Genomic DNA, 18,457 nt, shown 5'->3' with positions numbered 1-18,457 from the left:
CTCTCTGTCCAAACCATTTAATGTCCACATTTTGTAAACTTAGGTCTAAGTCAATGCATCTCTGTTCTGCATACCTCTTGCACCAGAAAACATAGCTATGACCTACGATCCAGACTAGCATTTTGAAGGTATGGCTGGAAGGTATGGATAAATGTCTGTAGCCCCTGCAGTCCGTTCATAGAATAAGAGATGTTTAAAGATGGGGAACTACTTTTTTCCCCATACAAAACGATAACTGATTGGGAGATGAAAAGCATTGTTTACTAAAAAAGTAGGGTGCATATTAGATTTGAGGAAAAGCATCTTTGTCATTGGTTAATAAAAAGCAGTTTCAACGTGGAGTACATATCATAGGATAAAATTTGCTCAGCTCAACCACACCTGCTACTTGCATTTGGAAAAGCACTGTTCAAACTTAAAAAAATGGTGATCTTTTAACCTGCACGTGCTGTTAAATGTTCGAGAAAATGTTGCAAAAAAATATTGTTAGGTTTGAAAACATGATGAACTTTTAACCTGCATGTGTCGTAGAATGTTCTAGAAAGTGTATTGATAGAATACTTTGAACTTCTGACCTGTATGTGTCCTTTAGTATTAAAAAAACTGTTTATAAGGAAAGTTAAAAAATAACCAATAGAGAGAAGTTTTGCAATTTGAAAAAATTAAGGAACTATTCTGATTTGTTATTTACATGTATTTATATGTGGAGCAACAGAGAAATTGTGCCATTATTGGTTCCATTCTTGATGAAAGCGGTGCATTACATGTATTGTGTGACAAACAAAGAATTGCATGCGTTTGTGACATTTGAAATCTGCTTACCAACTACGAAGGTAAATTAGAAAGTAAGAAGGTGTTATGTGTTCTGTAGTATTGGTTAAGTAGTTGAGGCGATATATTTAATTTTGAAAGTATTTTTTATTTCTAAATGACATAGTGTTAGCAAGGTGTGGTGTTTCACATTGGTTGTAAAATATGCATAAAGTGTGACTAGTTGTTAAACAAGTACTTTATATATGTTTAGGAGTTTTTCGCAAACAAAAGGTGTAAGTTGTCATTTGTAAAAGACTGTATGGTTTTGAAATTTAGATGTAGCTTTAATTTGGATTTGTATATCCATTCCGGCAAGATAAACAGAATGTCGCACGTTTCCAAATTATGCTTAATGTGGAAATAATGGGGAAGGGGTGAGAGTAGAAAATTCATGTGTTATTAACTTAACAGAGATGGAACAAAAAACAGAAATGTTATGTGGACAATTTGTGGTCTTTTCTTTTACACTGAGAGGTAGATTTGAATATCAGTCAAAGCTGGTGTGGCACTGGGAGGCTTTGGATTTGAGTGTTCTTGTTTGCCTTGATTAATGACAGAATATTATAATGTCATTTTTGCACTAGCACTTTATTATTAACTATCTGTATGTATCAATTTCTGACTAGCTCGTAAATTCAAAGTACTTTAGTACCTTTATGGACTTTTAAAGATCAAGGTTGAGTTATATGGTCGAAAATGTATTCCAAATGTTTTTTATTCTTCTTATAGTGACTGCTCCAAAATATTTGGTATAACAATGTAAATTTATGAATGTTTTTTTTATAGTGTGCTTTTATGGTGAGATTTGTTGCACCGAATAAAGCTGATTTTGATTTGAGTGTTCTTATGAAATACAAGTTGTTGGGGAGCGTTTCTTCAGAAGACATTTTTTATAAATATGTGAGATAAAAAATAAATGTAAATGTGTCCTGTATATTTTCTGTACGATTTTGTTCACAGTGCTAAAGTAAATGTGATTATTAGTGAAGGTAATTGTCAGGGTGTGTTTCTTTGCTGAATATACACAGGCCTTTAAGTGGTTCGAGTCTTGTCGGTCCTGAGGTCCGCCACCCCTTTAAGACAGTTCCCAATTTTTTTCATCCCACTTAAAGCTGTTAATATACATATAGTAAAGGGATGATACATAAAAATGTTGGGAATTACACCTTTATTTAGTCTGACCAGCTCCCAACACCATTTGTGCCCCCAGCGGTACTGTTTATAAAAATAATCTAATACAGCTGTATTATAAAAATATCACTTCTACGTTTATTGCCATATTGGTAGGGTTTGTACTATATAGAGAATGTTGCAATCAGTTTCAATGGTATACAACCGCACTGTGTTATGTTGGAAATATTACATATGCATAGGTTGTGATGTCATATTTTACACTCTGTGGTATATTTGAATATAAGTGAAGGCAGGTGTTATACTGCAAACCCTTTCAGAATGTGCACAGATTACATGGAGAGTAAATGGACAAAGTAAACGTGCATGTTGCTTTCTGTATGTATGCATGCTTAGAATCATTTGCTGATACATTGAGATATAATTTAAACAGTGTGTGTGCTTTACAGTTGGGTACACTGCATCGTGTGAGTAGTTAGTGACTAGATGATGATAAAGGGATTATTTATTGCTCATTGTTATGAAATAATGAAGGAGAGGTGCGTTTCTTTACAAGAGATATTTTATAAATGTGTAAGAGATAAAAAAGAAGAAAAATGTTCTAAGTAAATTTTGTGTATGATTTTTTCACACTAGTAAACTAACTGTGATTATAAGTGATGAAAATTGTTAGGTTATGTCTCTGTGCTGAATGTACACAGGCTTTAAGTGGGCCAGGTCTTACCGGTGCTGAACACTGCTACCCCTTTCAGACACCCGCCATTTTTTCATCCCACTTAAAGCCCTGAAAATACATATATTAAAGGAATGGTAGAATAAAAATTTAGGAATTGCACCTCCGTTTACTCTCCTCATCTCCCACACCCATTTTGTGCACCCAACAGTATTGTTTGTAAAAATTAAGTGATAGAGTTTTGTCTAGTATGAAAATAGTAGTTATACTTTTATTAGCAGGTTCGTGAGATGTGTAGTGTAAAGAGAAGGTCGTAATCCGTTTCAATGGTACAAAAGCGATGTGACATATGTTTGAAAGATTACATGGTTTTAGTAATAAACTCTCCCTCTGCGAGTCCTCGGGCCCGCAGTTGTATCTCTGCAAGCCAGCACTGGAAATATACCGCAGCTCTCTCTCTACGATATACCCCCTTCACTCTCACTCTCCACACATCACCGTCCCGCACCTCTCCCTTTACAAGTGGATGGCCTGCACCTCTCCCTATACTAGTCGGCCTTCAGCTGTTCCTCTGTGAGCCGGCCCACAGCTCTCCCTCTTTGAGCTGACGTGCCGCAGCTCTCCCTCTACGAGCCAGCCAGTTGGCTTGTAGCTCTTCATCTATGAGCCAGTCAGCCGGTTCGTAACTCTCCCTCTGCGACTCACCGGTCGGCTCGCAGCTAATACTGGAAATATACTGCAGCTCTCTCTGCGAGATACCCCCTTCACGGTCCATCTCCCCACATCTTTATCCCGCAGCTTCCCCTTTGCAAGCCTGTGGCCCGCACCTCTCCCTATACCAGTTGTCTCGCAGCTGTTCCTCTGCGAGCCAGCCCGCAGCTCTCTCTCTGTGAGCTGATGGGCCGCAGCTGTCCCTCTACGAGCCAGCCAGTCGGCTCGCAGCTTTTCTTGTATGAGCCAGCCCACCGGCTCGCAACTGTCCCTGTGTGAACCACCGGTCGGCTCGCAGCTCTGTCTGCGAGCCGTTGAGCCTGCTGTTGTACCTTTGCAAGCCAACACTGGAAATATATCGCAGCTCTCTCTGCGAGATACCCCCTTCATGCTCCCTCTCCCCACATCACTGTCTCGCACCTATCCATTTGCAAGCTGATAGCCCGCACCTTTCTTTATAGCAGTCGGCCAGCAGGTGCTCCTCTGCAAGCCGGCCCGCAGCTCTCACTCTGCGAGCCGACGGGCCGCAGATCTCCCCCTACGAGCCAGGTAGTCGGCTCGCAGCTCTTCCTGTATGAGCCAGCCTGCCGGCTCACAACTGTCCCTGTGTGAACCACTGGTCGGATTGCAGCTCTTTGCCTGCGAGCCGTCGAGCCCGCTGTTGTACGTTTGCAAGCCAACATTGGAAATATACCAATGTTCTGTCTGCGAGATACCACCTGCATGCTCCCTCTGTCCACATCACTGTCCCGTACCTATCCCTTTGCAAGCAAACGGCCCACACCTTTCCCTATAGCAGTTGGCCCGCAGCTGATCCTCTGGGAGCCAGCCCGCAGCTCTCCTTCTGCGAGCCAGCCTGCCCGCTCGCAACTGTCCCTCTGCGAACCATCGGTCGGCTTGCAACTGATCATCTGTGAGCCGTCGGGACTGCAGTTGTACCTCTGAAAGCCAGCAGTGGAAATATACTGCAGCTCTGTCTCTGCGAGATACCCCCTACATGCACCCTCTCCACACATCACTGTCCCACACCTATCCATTTGCAAGGCGACGTACTGCACCTCTCCCTATAGCAGTCGGTTCGCAGCTGTTCCTCTGCATGCTGGCCCGCAGCTCTTACTCTGCGAGCCGATGGGCTGCAAGTCTCCCTCTATGAGCCAGCAAGTTGGCTCGCAGCTCTTCCTGTATGAGCCAGCCCACCAGCTCACAACTCTCCCTCTGCGAACCATTGGTCGGCTTGCAGCCATTGGGCCCATAGTTGTACCTCTGCAAGCCAACACTGGAAATATACCGCAGCTCTCTCTCTGTGAAATACACCCTTCAAGCTCCCTCTCTCCCGCATCTATCTCTTTGCAAGGCGACAGCCCGCACCTTTCCATATAGCAGTCGGCCCGCAGCTGTTCCTCTGCGAGCCGGCCTGCAGCTCTCCCTCTGTGAACCGAACGGCCGCAGTTTTCCATCTACGAGCCAGCCAGTTGGCTCTCACCCCTTCCTGTATGAGCCAGCCCGCCGGCCCACAGCTCTCCCTCTGCGACCCGGCACGCAGCTGTCTGTCTAGGAGCCAACAGCCTGCAGCTCTCCCTCTGCGAGCCAGCTCGTGGAGGGGGACTTCTCACTCCCACTGTGTGCTATTTTTATACTAGATAAAGCTGTGTTTGTTTACTTTTATAAACAGTACTTTCAGGGGCACAAAGTGTTGGTTACAGTACTAAAGCACACGTAAATGTAAATTAAGGTAATTACAAGGTTTTCTGCTGGTGTTAAATGTCCGTCCACCAGTGGGCTGGCACATTACCAAAATGGGAAGGACATCTTACTTAATCTCTCCCCCCTCTCCATCCCCATGTCGGTCGTTTTTGTTGGTCACTAAAAGTTGATCTGTTTTTGGTTATGTACATCCTCATTGAAAAGGAGCCTGTACCATATGTTTGTTAATATGGAGCAGTGTTATGCTAGCTAAGTTAGCGATAGAAGTGGTAAGCTAATAAGGGTAACGTTTACATGTGCCATTTAGTTGACAATATTACTCTAAGTACACAAATACCAAGTTTTCAAAATAGTATCTACAAAGCTATCTGTAGTGGGTTGCAGAGAAAGTGCTGTGGGACAGTGGGGTGCGTGGGATGGTGGGGTGGGGCGCGGTGGAGGGGAAAAGTAAGAGGAAGTGGAGTCACATATAAAATGGGAAGGTGAATCTAAATAATTGAATACATTTGTGCTGTATGGCCGGTGACACAACCTGCCATCTTACTGGTCCCTTACCTATCCCTTTGCAAGCAAACGGCCCACACCTTTCCCTATAGCAGTTGGCCCGCAGCTGATCCTCTGGGAGCCAGCCCGCAGCTCTCCTTCTGCGAGCCAGCCTGCCGGCTCGCAACTGTCCCTCTGCGAACCATCGGTCGGCTTGCAACTGATCATCTGTGAGCCGTCGGGACTGCAGTTGTACCTCTGAAAGCCAGCAGTGGAAATATACTGCAGCTCTGTCTCTGCGAGATACCCCCTACATGCACCCTCTCCACACATCACCGTCCCACACCTATCCATTTGCAAGGCGACGTACTGCACCTCTCCCTATAGCAGTCGGTTCGCAGCTGTTCCTCTGCATGCTGGCCCGCAGCTCTTACTCTGCGAGCCGATGGGCTGCAAGTCTCCCTCTATGAGCCAGCAAGTTGGCTCGCAGCTCTTCCTGTATGAGCCAGCCCACCAGCTCACAACTCTCCCTCTGCGAACCATTGGTCGGCTTGCAGCCATTGGGCCCATAGTTGTACCTCTGCAAGCCAACACTGGAAATATACCGCAGCTCTCTCTCTGTGAAATACACCCTTCAAGCTCCCTCTCTCCCGCATCTATCTCTTTGCAAGGCGACAGCCCGCACCTTTCCATATAGCAGTCGGCCCGCAGCTGTTCCTCTGCGAGCCGGCCTGCAGCTCTCCCTCTGTGAACCGAACGGCCGCAGTTTTCCATCTACGAGCCAGCCAGTTGGCTCTCACCCCTTCCTGTATGAGCCAGCCCGCTGGCCCACAGCTCTCCCTCTGCGACCCGGCACGCAGCTGTCTGTCTAGGAGCCAACAGCCTGCAGCTCTCCCTCTGCGAGCCAGCTCGTGGAGGGGGACTTCTCACTCCCACTGTGTGCTATTTTTATACTAGATAAAGCTGTGTTTGTTTACTTTTATAAACAGTACTTTCAGGGGCACAAAGTGTTGGTTACAGTACTAAAGCACACGTAAATGTAAATTAAGGTAATTACAAGGTTTTCTGCTGGTGTTAAATGTCCGTCCACCAGTGGGCTGGCACATTACCAAAATGGGAAGGACATCTTACTTAATCTCTCCCCCCTCTCCATCCCCATGTCGGTCGTTTTTGTTGGTCACTAAAAGTTGATCTGTTTTTGGTTATGTACATCCTCATTGAAAAGGAGCCTGTACCATATGTTTGTTAATATGGAGCAGTGTTATGCTAGCTAAGTTAGCGATAGAAGTGGTAAGCTAATAAGGGTAACGTTTACATGTGCCATTTAGTTGACAATATTACTCTAAGTACACAAATACCAAGTTTTCAAAATAGTATCTACAAAGCTATCTGTAGTGGGTTGCAGAGAAAGTGCTGTGGGACAGTGGGGTGCGTGGGATGGTGGGGTGGGGCGCGGTGGAGGGGAAAAGTAAGAGGAAGTGGAGTCACATATAAAATGGGAAGGTGAATCTAAATAATTGAATACATTTGTGCTGTATGGCCGGTGACACAACCTGCCATCTTACTGGTCCCTTATTCTGCTCCGCTACCATGCAGCATTCCCTGTGCAAGACGTCAGTGGAACTTATCTCATTGTATGTGATTATTTTGACATGTTAAACAGATAAAACAAATAATTGAAACTTTTTTTTCTCTGAAAATTATTTTGTTTGGATTCAAAGTTGAAAATGCCTAGAAGAACTGAGAAAAAAAGGAAAGAAAAAAAGGCAATCTACTGAAAGAAGAGTGAAAAATGCGGATTACAAGTAAATGAGAGTACTACAAAAAGACTTTCTTCCGGTAAAAACACTAGACAATTTTTTTTAAAAGTATTACGGACATTTAATGAAAATAACATCACACAAACGAAAAAGAAGAATTTTTCATTTAAGGAGAAGTAAACTTCGACTTCAAATTGAAAGAAAAAAAATCATGATAAGGAAAGAGTATTTGTTATCCGTAGACAAAAACAATTTCAAGAAATTTGTCAAAGACTTTTTCGAAATAGAGTAATTCAGAATTTAATAAAAGGATGCCCGAAATATAAAAAGAAAATGCTGCAATTGAAACAGAAACAGCATATTGAAAGCATAGTGGATACTGCTTTTAAGAAAAACCAAAAATATAAATTTTGATTTTGAAGATGATGAAACTGTTGGATAAAGCAATGAAGATTCTAAAAGACAAAAGTAAAAAAAAACACTTGTGAACAGAAGCAACTTTTGTAAAATCTTCAGTGGAAAATGGAAACATACGTCTAACAGTGAACCTTTTTTTAATGAAGAGAGTTACTTTCAAGAAAATAGTTTACCATTTGCAGTTGATACTGGAGGTCATTGCTGCGAACTTAAGAATGGTTGTCCTGTTCCAAAAGAAGAAATGGTTAGTATTAGTGCAGAACAGTTAATAGCTGAAGAAGTGCAAGGGAAACGCACACAAGCTCCTGTGTATAAGTGGGATTGTAGCAGTATTTGTAGTATTCAACTGGAATCTATTGATAGAATGTGAAATTTGTTACGAGAATATGCACAAAAAAGTGTTAAAAAGAAGGTTAGGTTGTTACAAGGACTAGATCCATGTACTGTAAGAAAATATACTGATTAACATGGGCATTCTCTGGCTTGTCTTTCAAGAAAAGTGTGTAAAGGTGTTTTTCATCACTTGAGGATGTTAGCAGTACACCATTCAGCAATGCGGAAGTTTGTAAGGAAAGTGTACTCTGTAAAAAGTCCTGCATTATGTTTAAGTGAACTGAACAGAACTCTTTTACACGGTTCTTTATTAGATGTACAAAAAAGTCTGATATTGAGCTTCGATATTTTGGTTCAGGAAAGCAGAGCATAGAAAGTGAAAGTTTGAGAGTTACAGATGTTGAAGAAGATGGGAAAGTGATTAGGATTGACCAGTTTGAAGAAGAAATTGGAAAGTTTAACATAGTGTGCTCTGAAATTCCAAACTACTGTTGTGTTTGATTTCGACGTACTAATTTTAAAACTCAAACTAGGAATGTTGATTTGTATTTGAAATCTGAAAAGGAGAATAATGATAAATGGAAGGAATTTGCAACTTACTTGTTAGTGGAAGGTCAATTTTAGTTAGGCAGTGTTTGTAAATATTGTTATAACAAATTAGAAGAGAACAAAATGCCCGCTAGAGCAGTACATAATAAGTTAGAATTAGTATTTATTCCGGAGGAACTGGCATATTTGAATACATATGAGTTCTAATTCAATCGGTTCATCCATTTCAAACTATAATTGGCATGGAGCCTAAAACAGGTAAACTGCCACTAACAGACTTACAAAGAGGGCTGAAAGGAAGAGTGGTGTACTTACCTTTATATTTTAAGAAAAATATTGAAATTGTTGGTGGAGACGGAGAGGAAAATGATGCAGTAGTAATTCTAGTAAATGGAGTACCAACCAAGAGTCAGATAAAATTGCAATAATTTGTGGATGTTAAAAAAGTTCAAAAGGCTACGTTATATCTTGCGGAGCATAATACTTTATATAAAAGTGTAAATGTGGAAGAACAGGTAATAACTTTGGAAGATGAATGTGAAATTTCAAGTGGTCAAATAGAGAAAGTGGACAAGTCAAGGAGTGAAAAGATTTATGAACATTACACAATATGTCCTCTACATTCAAAAGAAGTGATAGGAAACAGCATTGAGTTGTTTCAAACGAAAAAAGCAAAGGGAACTCCAATGAGTGTATGGGAGAAAAGCTTAGAAGCTCATTGTTTTCCACAGCTATTTCCTGCTGGAGAAGCTGGACAATATGATGACCGATCTGTACGGATTCCAGCTTCAGAATATCGCTCAGAATGATTATACTTTGAAGATCCTAGATTTTGACAGTGTATTCCATATATATTTCACCTTTGGTTTGAAAGTGATCTGTCTTCTCTGTCCTATGCAGTGAACCACATACTGAAAACTGGAGTTCATCAATCAGTTCTTTCAGTGAAAGAATTTGTGGACAAAGTTCGCCAAGCAGATGAAAATTTAGAAGCACAGTTAATTCATTTGATGGCATGTCAACGAGGAACAAATTTGTATTGGTATTGTCGTCATGGAGAACTGAAGTGTATGTTATGGAACTTGGGTACACCAACATGGTTTGTTACCCTTAGCTGTGCAGAGTATGCATGGGAAGATTTGCTTGAATTTCTACGAGAAGCAAATTCCAATATAAAAAATGTTGAAATTAAGACACCTGGAGAACTGTGTTCTTTGGATCCTGTAAATGTCTGCAGATATTTTAATCATAGGATTCAAGCTATGATGTATTTTATCTGCAATAAAAAGAATCCACCTCTTGGAGAAGTTACCGAATTCTTTTGGAAAAAGGAGTACCAAGCAAGAGGTGCTCCTCATATACATGTGCTATTATGGATCAAGGATGCACCTAAATTTGGAACTGATAAAGATAAAATAGTATTGTCTGTCATTGAACAGTATGTGACATGTGAGTAGGGGTGGGCGGAATTTGCGGAAGCGACTTCCGAAAATTATCGCGAAAATGTTAAAAATCTCCGCAAACAAGCGGAAATATCGCGAAGATGCGGAAGTTTTTTTCCGGCATGTTCGCGAGATTTTCTGCATGGTTGCGGGTCGCCAACTTACCCATGTGGTTGCTTGCGGGCGCGGCCATCTTGTTTTCAGTTGTCTCGCGGTGCATGATCGCGAGAAAAAAGACGTGATCGCGCGACGCATGACGTCACTGCGGACGCGAACTGTCGCGAGACAGCGCAAATGGCTAAAACAATACAACATCTCATGGAGAACGCGACCGGATCGGGAAAACTTGTCGGCGAACGCGGGGATTCAGGTAAGGCGATCGCGCGCGCGTGAATGTATTATTTTACAGCGCGAGCAAGAACCAAATTATCGCAAAGCTGCGGAATGCGGAAATTTTGACATTTCCGCGCTCTCCGCGGAACGCGGAAATGCCAAATTATCGCAAATTCCGCGAACGGAACGGAAATTTTGCCCAGGCCTACATGTGAGATTCCAAGAGAAGGAGGAGATAGAAGCTTGAGACAGCAAGTTTTACGTTTCCAAAGTCACCGTTGTGGAAAGTACTGCCGACGAATACAAGTCTAAAGGGAAATTTTATACCAAGTGGCGGTTTGGATTTCCATGTCCAGTAATTTCTAAAGGAAGAGTAAATTCTTTTTTTTCTTCAGTAAGGCACACAATAACTGGCAAATCTGCAAAGAATACCTACAACTTAACAAGAACAGAACTGTCAAAGTATATTAATGTCTATAATCCTGTTATTTTAAAAATGTGGAATGCAAACATGAACATCCAGTATGTTGCAGACAACATAATAGCTGTTGCACGCTACATTACATCATATATAACAAAATCAGAAAAAAACGAGATGAAACAAATGTGGGCAGAAATCGCACAAGAGAAGATCCTTAGAAATAATTTGTACAGCTTTACTTTGAAAATGCTTTCCCACAGAAAAATTGGATCCTATGAATGTTCAGACAGCTTGTGCCCTTCAAGTTTATATTCACAGTCACAAGGGATCATTTGGGTAAGTTCAGGTCTTGCCTGTTCATGAAATAGAGTGTTGAAATCATTAGAAGAAATTGAATACTTAGCAGCAAATGAACCAGACAGTATAGACATTCCTAAAACTAATATGTTGGATACATACTGCCCTAAAAGGAGTCGACATCTGGAACAGATATGTCTGTATGAAGTACTTCAACATTACAGCTTTAAAAGAAATGTTAAACAGAATTTAAAAGAAGGAAAATATGCAGTAGTTGGATGTCATGGATGTTTAGTAAAACACACAAAAGGTAACCATATCAACCACAAGAAACCCAGTTGTGAAACTCCAGATAAGCAAGAATTTTAAAATTTAGCACTTCTCCAACTCTTCAAACCATGGCGTAGCGAAAGTGAAGTACTTGGAGATTTTGACTGCTACGAAGATTCTTTTAAAGCATGTAAAGATAGCATTGCATGTTCAATTTTCCCTACATATTTAAAAATGTTGAATGATGAAGTTGAACAGGAAAAGACTATTACAGCTGAAGTTGCTAATGAAAGTTCTCAAGATAGTCAAAGTTCTGGTCCATGTAGTCAAGAACCACTTGGACAACCAAAAGTGGAAAATGAAGCAGTGATTGCTATGTATGAAGTCAAAATTGCAATGCAACAAGCACAAGAGGAGAATAGTACATTAGAAAAGATAGAAGACCAAGTAAATATTGAACAGAAAGAAATATATGTACAAGTGAGAGAACAGATAGAACATGGGGGCACATCAGCAACAACCGGCGGTATTTATCGCTAAGCGCACTTAGCGCTAGGATAATTATCGCCAGCTAGCGTGGATTTTTATGCCTGAGATAGCGTGCTATTAGCAACGCTTATCTCAAAAGCGATAGAAATCCTAGCGTTAACTGTCAAACGTGAGACTATAGCTGGAAACTTAGCGATAATCCCACGAAGTTTGGCGATAGCTTGCTGATAGGGCCTCACATACTTAGGCATGATATCCACCTTACATAGGATATCAAAGCTAAGTCAGTTTCAAAGCAGGCGTAAGGAAAGTAGTGATAACAGAGGTTATCGCTACTTTTATTGTCGCTATGCTGCTTTGCGTGAGGCTTGAGGCTTGATAATAGGAGAAATGTCGCTTAGTGACATTTCTCCCGTTATCCAGGGGAGGAACGCCCACTTTGCATTTCATTAGAGATGCAAAGATGGGCGTTAGGAATTCAGGCGCTAAGGCAAGGTTTCACGCGATAGCGTGACCTTGCTAATATAGCGATAAAATTATCGCCGCTTTTCGGGCGGAAACGGCCGCAAAAGTGGTGATAATTTTATATCGCCGCCTTGTAGATATGCCCCATGGTTTGTTACATAAAAAAATAATGTGTATCTTCATCATTTAAACCTATTCTGATGTACATCAGTGGTCAAGTTGGAATGGGTAAAAGTTTTTAATTAAAGTTTTGACCAGGTATCTTTAAAAAACTACTGGTTCACATTTATCTTGTGTGGTAACAGCTCCAGCTGGATTAGGTGCACCAATGTTAACGGAATTACTTTGCATAGATTACTGATGTTACCAGTTGAGCATGATAATAAATTAGAATATCAGAGTGTCAAGAGTGCTGAAGAAGATGAAACTTTTAATTATGAATGAGGTGAGCATGGTCTCAAACTTAATGCTTGCTTTCTTACATTTAAGAATGCAACAGGTATTAAAAACAGATTACGACGTTCTCTTTGGGGGAAAACATTTAATTTTATTTGAAGATCTGCTACAACTAACTCCTGTAAAAAGAGAACCAGTCTTTAGAGCTCTTATACATGAAGACACTAGGAAATCCTTGGGAAGTATTGGAAATGTAAATCTCTGGTTAAACGTTGAATATAATGAACTCACTCAGAATATACGACAAGCAAGTAATGAAGATTATGGAAGTATTCTGAAAGATGTAAGAATTGGTGTTCAAAGCAAACATGGTAAACAAGCTTTACAAAATCGTATACTACAGAACTTGTTTACAACTGAAAACAGACCAGCAGTAGTATTGTACAAGAAAATTGCAAAATAAAAGTCTCTACTTTGCTTAATGCCTACAGTGCAAGAGTGTTCTATATTTAATCAAGAGCTTCTAAAATTGGAAAATCAAGAAATAGTTTATATTGAAACTATTGATGAAATCGAGCATCAAGGATTAACATTTCTTCTTTCAAATAAACTACAGACTAAATTGGATTATTTGGAAAAGTCTGTGTCAAAAACTGCTGGTTTAGAAAAAAATATATATATGTACATTACACAACAGAGAAAGCAGGTCAGTAGAGCTGCTTTAGAGCGAAAGAACCAGGTCAGCAGAGCTGCTTTAGAGCCAAGGGACCATGTCAGCAGAGCTGCTCTAGAGTCAGAGAACCGGGTCAGCAGAATTGCTTTAGAGCCATAGAACCGGGTCAGCAGAGCTGCTTTAGAGCCAGAGAACCAGGTCAGCAGAGCTGTTGTAGAGCCAGAGAACCGGGTCAGCAGAGCTGCTCTAGAGCCAGAGAACCAAGTCAGCAGAGCTGCTTTAGAACCAGAGAACCAGGTCAGCAGAGCTGATTTAGAGCCAGAGAACCAGGTCAGCAGAGCTGCTGTAGAGCCAGAGAAACCAGGTCAGCAGAGCTGCTCCAGAGGGAGAGAACCAGGGCAGCAGAGCTGCTTTAGAGGGAGAGAACAAGGTCAGCAGAGCTGCTTTAGAGCCAGAGAACCAGGTCAGCAGAGCTGCTCTAGCTGACACTGACTAACTGACACTGACTGACTGACACTGACTGACACTGATTGACTGACACTGACTGACTGACTGACACTGACTAACTGACACTGACACTGACTGACTGTCTGACACTGACTGACTGACTGACTGATTGACACTGACTGACACTGACTGACTACTATCTACTACTCTACTACTCTCTCTCTACTACTCTCTCTCTTCTACTCACTCTCTACTACTCACTCTCTACTACTCTCTAGTACTCACTCTCTACTACTCTACTACTCTCTACTACTCACTCTCTACTACTCTCTCTACTAATCACTCTAGTACTCACTCGCTACTACTCACTCTCTACTCACTCTCTACTATGCTCTACTACTCACTAATCCTCTCTACTATTACTCTCTACTACTCACTTTCTACTACTCACTCAACTACTCTCTACTACTCTCTACCACTCACTCTCTACTACTCTACTACTCACTCTCTACTACTCTCGTCTACTCTCTCTCTACTACTCACTTTCTACTACTCACTCTACTACTCTCTACTACTCGCTCTCTACTACTCGCTCTCTACTACTCTCTCTCTACTACTCACTCTCTACTACTCACTCTACTACTCTCTACTACTCACTCTCTACTACTCACTGGAGTAATCCATTAAATCCAACGTAGACTAGTTTGTGAGTTTGTGACAGTCCCTGAATCCCTGACGGTATTTCTCAGAGGTCAGCCAAATTTAGCAACAAGTATGGCTTTCATGGGGACATAATTTGCCTGGTTATCCACCTCAAGTGTGAGAAGTGCTTACCTCTCACTCTGGGCATGTGTTTCTATACACTACCCCTCCCCAGTACTTCTGTGGGATTTTGAGTACTTTCAGAGCTATCACAAATGAAAAAAAAAGTTGTTTATGTGATCTCCCACCACATAATTAGAAACCATGTCTTGTGGTTTGCAGACACTCACCTCTCCAGTGGACATTGCAGGTATGTGGCCACCAATATTGCTAGACTCTGCCTGCTATACTCTGATGTCTAGCTCCTTGAAACTGATCACATGGGCATACTAATTTCCTCCATGGTTAGTTTATCTCTTGGCAAAGATCTTACAGCCTCAGCTTTCTCTCTGGTTAATGCTCTCTCTACCTTAGCCTCCGCTTCCTCTGCTTTTGTTGTAGGAATTCTGCTCAGGAACAGTACTTTGCTTGGGATAATAGACCATCAGCACACAGGGACTGAGTCACCATACCATATTAGTATCTATGAGCCCAAGTCTGACTATCCATAATGCCTCATTCGCTCTCTTAACCTTACCAGAGAAACAAGTGAGGTGGCACCTCAGAACACAACATTCCCACTCACTTAGCTAGAGATGAACTACAGAGGGCACAGGCTGCAACAACTGCAAAAACAACATATCAGCCAGGGTAATCTGCTCCAACTCAGGAGCAATCCGAGAAGTCCAACTGCAATGCAACGTATTTCAATAACGTGATGTACAGTATCATTTGCCCAAAAATAATTTTTGCCTCAGAACGCAGCAGGACAATTTGTGATAAGCTTGTGGAAGAGCGCACGTGTCCTCCTCAGCCTTAAGTTTTTTTCTTTGAAGTTAATACTTCCAAGTTTTTTCTGCTTTTCCACCTTCTCCACTTCTACCGATAATGAAAGAAATGCACAAAAAATTGTAAAAAAGTGTTCAAAAATACAAAAAGGCTCTTTTAAGAGCTACCCTACATCCTCATTATCTGATTTTGATTACAGGTGCCTTTTTTGTGGAAGGTAGAATCCCACAAGACATCTGCTACAGCATCTGTACCAAAACATCAATTCCCCACTGTAGGAAATTGGGTTATTAGTTACGTGGCCTGCACAAGGAATAGATACACAATTCTCCTTACTGGGTACCAAGCACCCCAGTGCCTTGCTTGACTCTCTCAGGAGAAGTGAAGCAGAGCAGTTCAAGGGCTACTTAGGGATTATTATTGCTATTGTTATAATTGTTATTATTTTCTTTAGAAGAATGAGAAGTACATTTATTACAAACACACTACTAAATATTATGCAGTGATTTGCAAATATATACATTGGTAGATGGAAAACATCATAAATGACATTGTGTACTCTCCTGTGACCCCCTCATAGGGGACACACAAACATATGGTAAGTCTATTGGTTTGGCCAAAGGTTCAAAAGGAGCATAGCACAGGTTACAGGCATCATTTTGTGTGCAAATGCAATCATCAATTGCATTAATTATGTGTCAATGCACATTTTGATGTTAAAAAGGAGATGCCCACTGTGATCAATTATCATTGGCAACCATATTATCTCATAAAAATGTAAAATTAGGAAACATGTGGGTTTTTTGTAGACTTTTAAACCTGGAAATACAACCATAAAACCAACCCCCAAAGGGCATCACATTTTGATTATATGGTCCTGCAACTATAGATGTTAGCCCTTGGAGGGCGGTTCAATATATGTACCTTTTATGCACTTTTAGGCCACAAAAACTGCAACCATAAGATTAGCAGCACTACCATATGTATAGAAAAAGCTCCAACCTGAGCAATGTTTTAACAAATTACATGGAAAATCCCAAAAGGTCATGGATTCATCGGGTCAGTTTCCCAACCATTACTCCTGGGGGCTGCTGTACCTCCAACAGCCACCCACAGCACTTTTCAGATTTGTTGGTGGTACCCAGGGCCTCCTGGGCAGAGAAAGATATGCAATCTAGGAAGCCTTGCAGGGCATTATGGTGCTCTCCAGCCAGGAGCACTGCATACTGAATAAGCAGCTCTCTCTGCGCCAGGGAAAACTGCGAAGCATTTTGCTCAGTTTTTTTTTTTTGTTTGTTTCTCTGAGGGGTGTCCAGTACCCCCTGACCTCCATGCCTTTATTGACTGGGGACAGTTTAGGGATCTCTTTTCTTGTGGTGATCGCCAACTCCCCCTGGACATGGGCAAGGTGAGTGGGGCAGGCCCCCTGATACTGTAGGGGGGCAACAGTTCTCCCTCTTTACTCTGTTTGGCATTCTGGGTCAGGGATGGGGCCCGGCCCAAGTTTTCACAAAGTAGCACTCTACTAGTCCTGAGCTCAAGCAGCGCAAAAAGGCTCAGGCAGCAAGGCATGCCTCTGAGGGCTCAGTGCAGACTTCAACCAGCAAAAGAATTCCTTCCAGGTGCAGCAAAGCATTTCTCTGAAGTACACATCAGACAACAGCAGCAGGCAGTCCTCTGTGAGTCATTTTTATACCTGGTGTCTTCTTTGAAGTATGAGAAGTTTCTAAAGAATTTACTTTGAAGTGCTTGGAGTTTCCTACAACACCTGCTCTGACTTCACTGTGGCTTTGTGAGAAGGCAGGGCACATCCTATTGACTTGTAAGTCCTCTGACCCATCCTGCCATTTGATGGTCTATCCAGGCACAGTTATTTCCTCTATTGTGTGGCTGTCTTGGAGGAATAGGCAACTGCAAAATACACCCAGTCATGTGACCTTGGAACAGGATGAATGCATCAAATAGTTAGGGCAGCAGAATGCCAGGTTTCTAAAAGTAGAATTTTGCAAAATTGTGACTTAAAATCTGACATTACCATTAAAGGGAATTTTAAATAATAATTTTTCAGACACCCAACTTGAATTTCCTGCCTGATCTTAATCAAAAGTGAGCGCCTTTAATACATTTAATAAGGCAACCCAATGTTATCAGTTGGGAAAGGTAGGCCTCAGAACAAAATTAACCTGTGTGTTTTTACTACTCGGACATGTACAATTTAAAAGTGCATGTCCAGCCTTTCATTTGCAATGCACCCCGCCCGGTGCCCAGAGATAGACCTGTATGCAATAAAAGGGGAGTTAAAGTCTTGGCAAAGTGGGTATTTTGCCAAGTCAGATTGCCAGTTTAAAACTGCATTTGGGCTGCTAGAGCAAACCTGGGACATTTTTTATGGGGATATGTAAGTAAGCGGCATGATACTTGCTGCATGACAACTAGCAGCATTAAATTTACAGGCCTGGGTATAAGCTATATCACGTTACTAAATTAAATATACCAATATGGTGTGAGTAAATTTTATGATGTTTATGGAGAGAACACAATTACTTTTGTGCTGTCCAAAGCCAGAAAAAAATAATCCATAAAAATTGGAGAGTGAAGACAAACATATTGGGGAAGACTCCCTAAAGCTGACATGTCTAACAACCACCCTACTGCTGACAGGTCTACCACAAACCATGCATCCCTTTCAGTGAAGGTAGATGCCAACTGATGAATGTTTGCTGCTCCCACAGGGGTATTGAGGAACCAGTGCAGTGTGCTCAAAAGCACATATGGAGTATCTGTGAATTTAATGAACCCTATAACTGGAAGCTGTTTCCCTGAAGCTGTGGGAGATTTTATGGTGGAATGTAAATAAGTAACATCTCTGAAGATGCTGACACCTGGAGCCTTTAAATTGCATCTGAAATGAGACTGGCCTATTTTCTGACAGCACATTATATATATGAATGTTTTGTGTTTGTTTCAGATGTCAATCTATGAAGTTTCAGGCATCAGAGTGGCTAAAGAAGAATGAGAAAGGTAACATAAATTATGTATGATGTTTCTGAGTCTCTTTTC

At 41.5% G+C, this 18,457-nt stretch overlaps 1 protein-coding gene across 1 annotated transcript in view; it reads left to right on the top strand.

Moving 5' to 3' along the window:
- The window catches only part of LOC146830005 (E3 ubiquitin-protein ligase TRIM39-like), a 352,043-nt gene that overhangs the window by 297,658 nt on the left and 35,928 nt on the right, over nucleotides 1-18,457 (top strand). Inside the window, exon 5 of the mRNA XM_085604241.1 lies at nucleotides 18,366-18,418. Coding sequence (XP_085460367.1) covers nucleotides 18,366-18,418 — 53 coding nt within the window. The remainder of the gene's footprint in view (nucleotides 1-18,365; nucleotides 18,419-18,457) is intronic.

This window comes from Triturus cristatus, chromosome 5_1, assembly GCF_964204655.1.
Source record: "Triturus cristatus chromosome 5_1, aTriCri1.1, whole genome shotgun sequence".
Taxonomy (NCBI): domain Eukaryota; kingdom Metazoa; phylum Chordata; class Amphibia; order Caudata; family Salamandridae; genus Triturus; species Triturus cristatus.
This window is presented reverse-complemented; position numbering and strand designations above follow the sequence as displayed.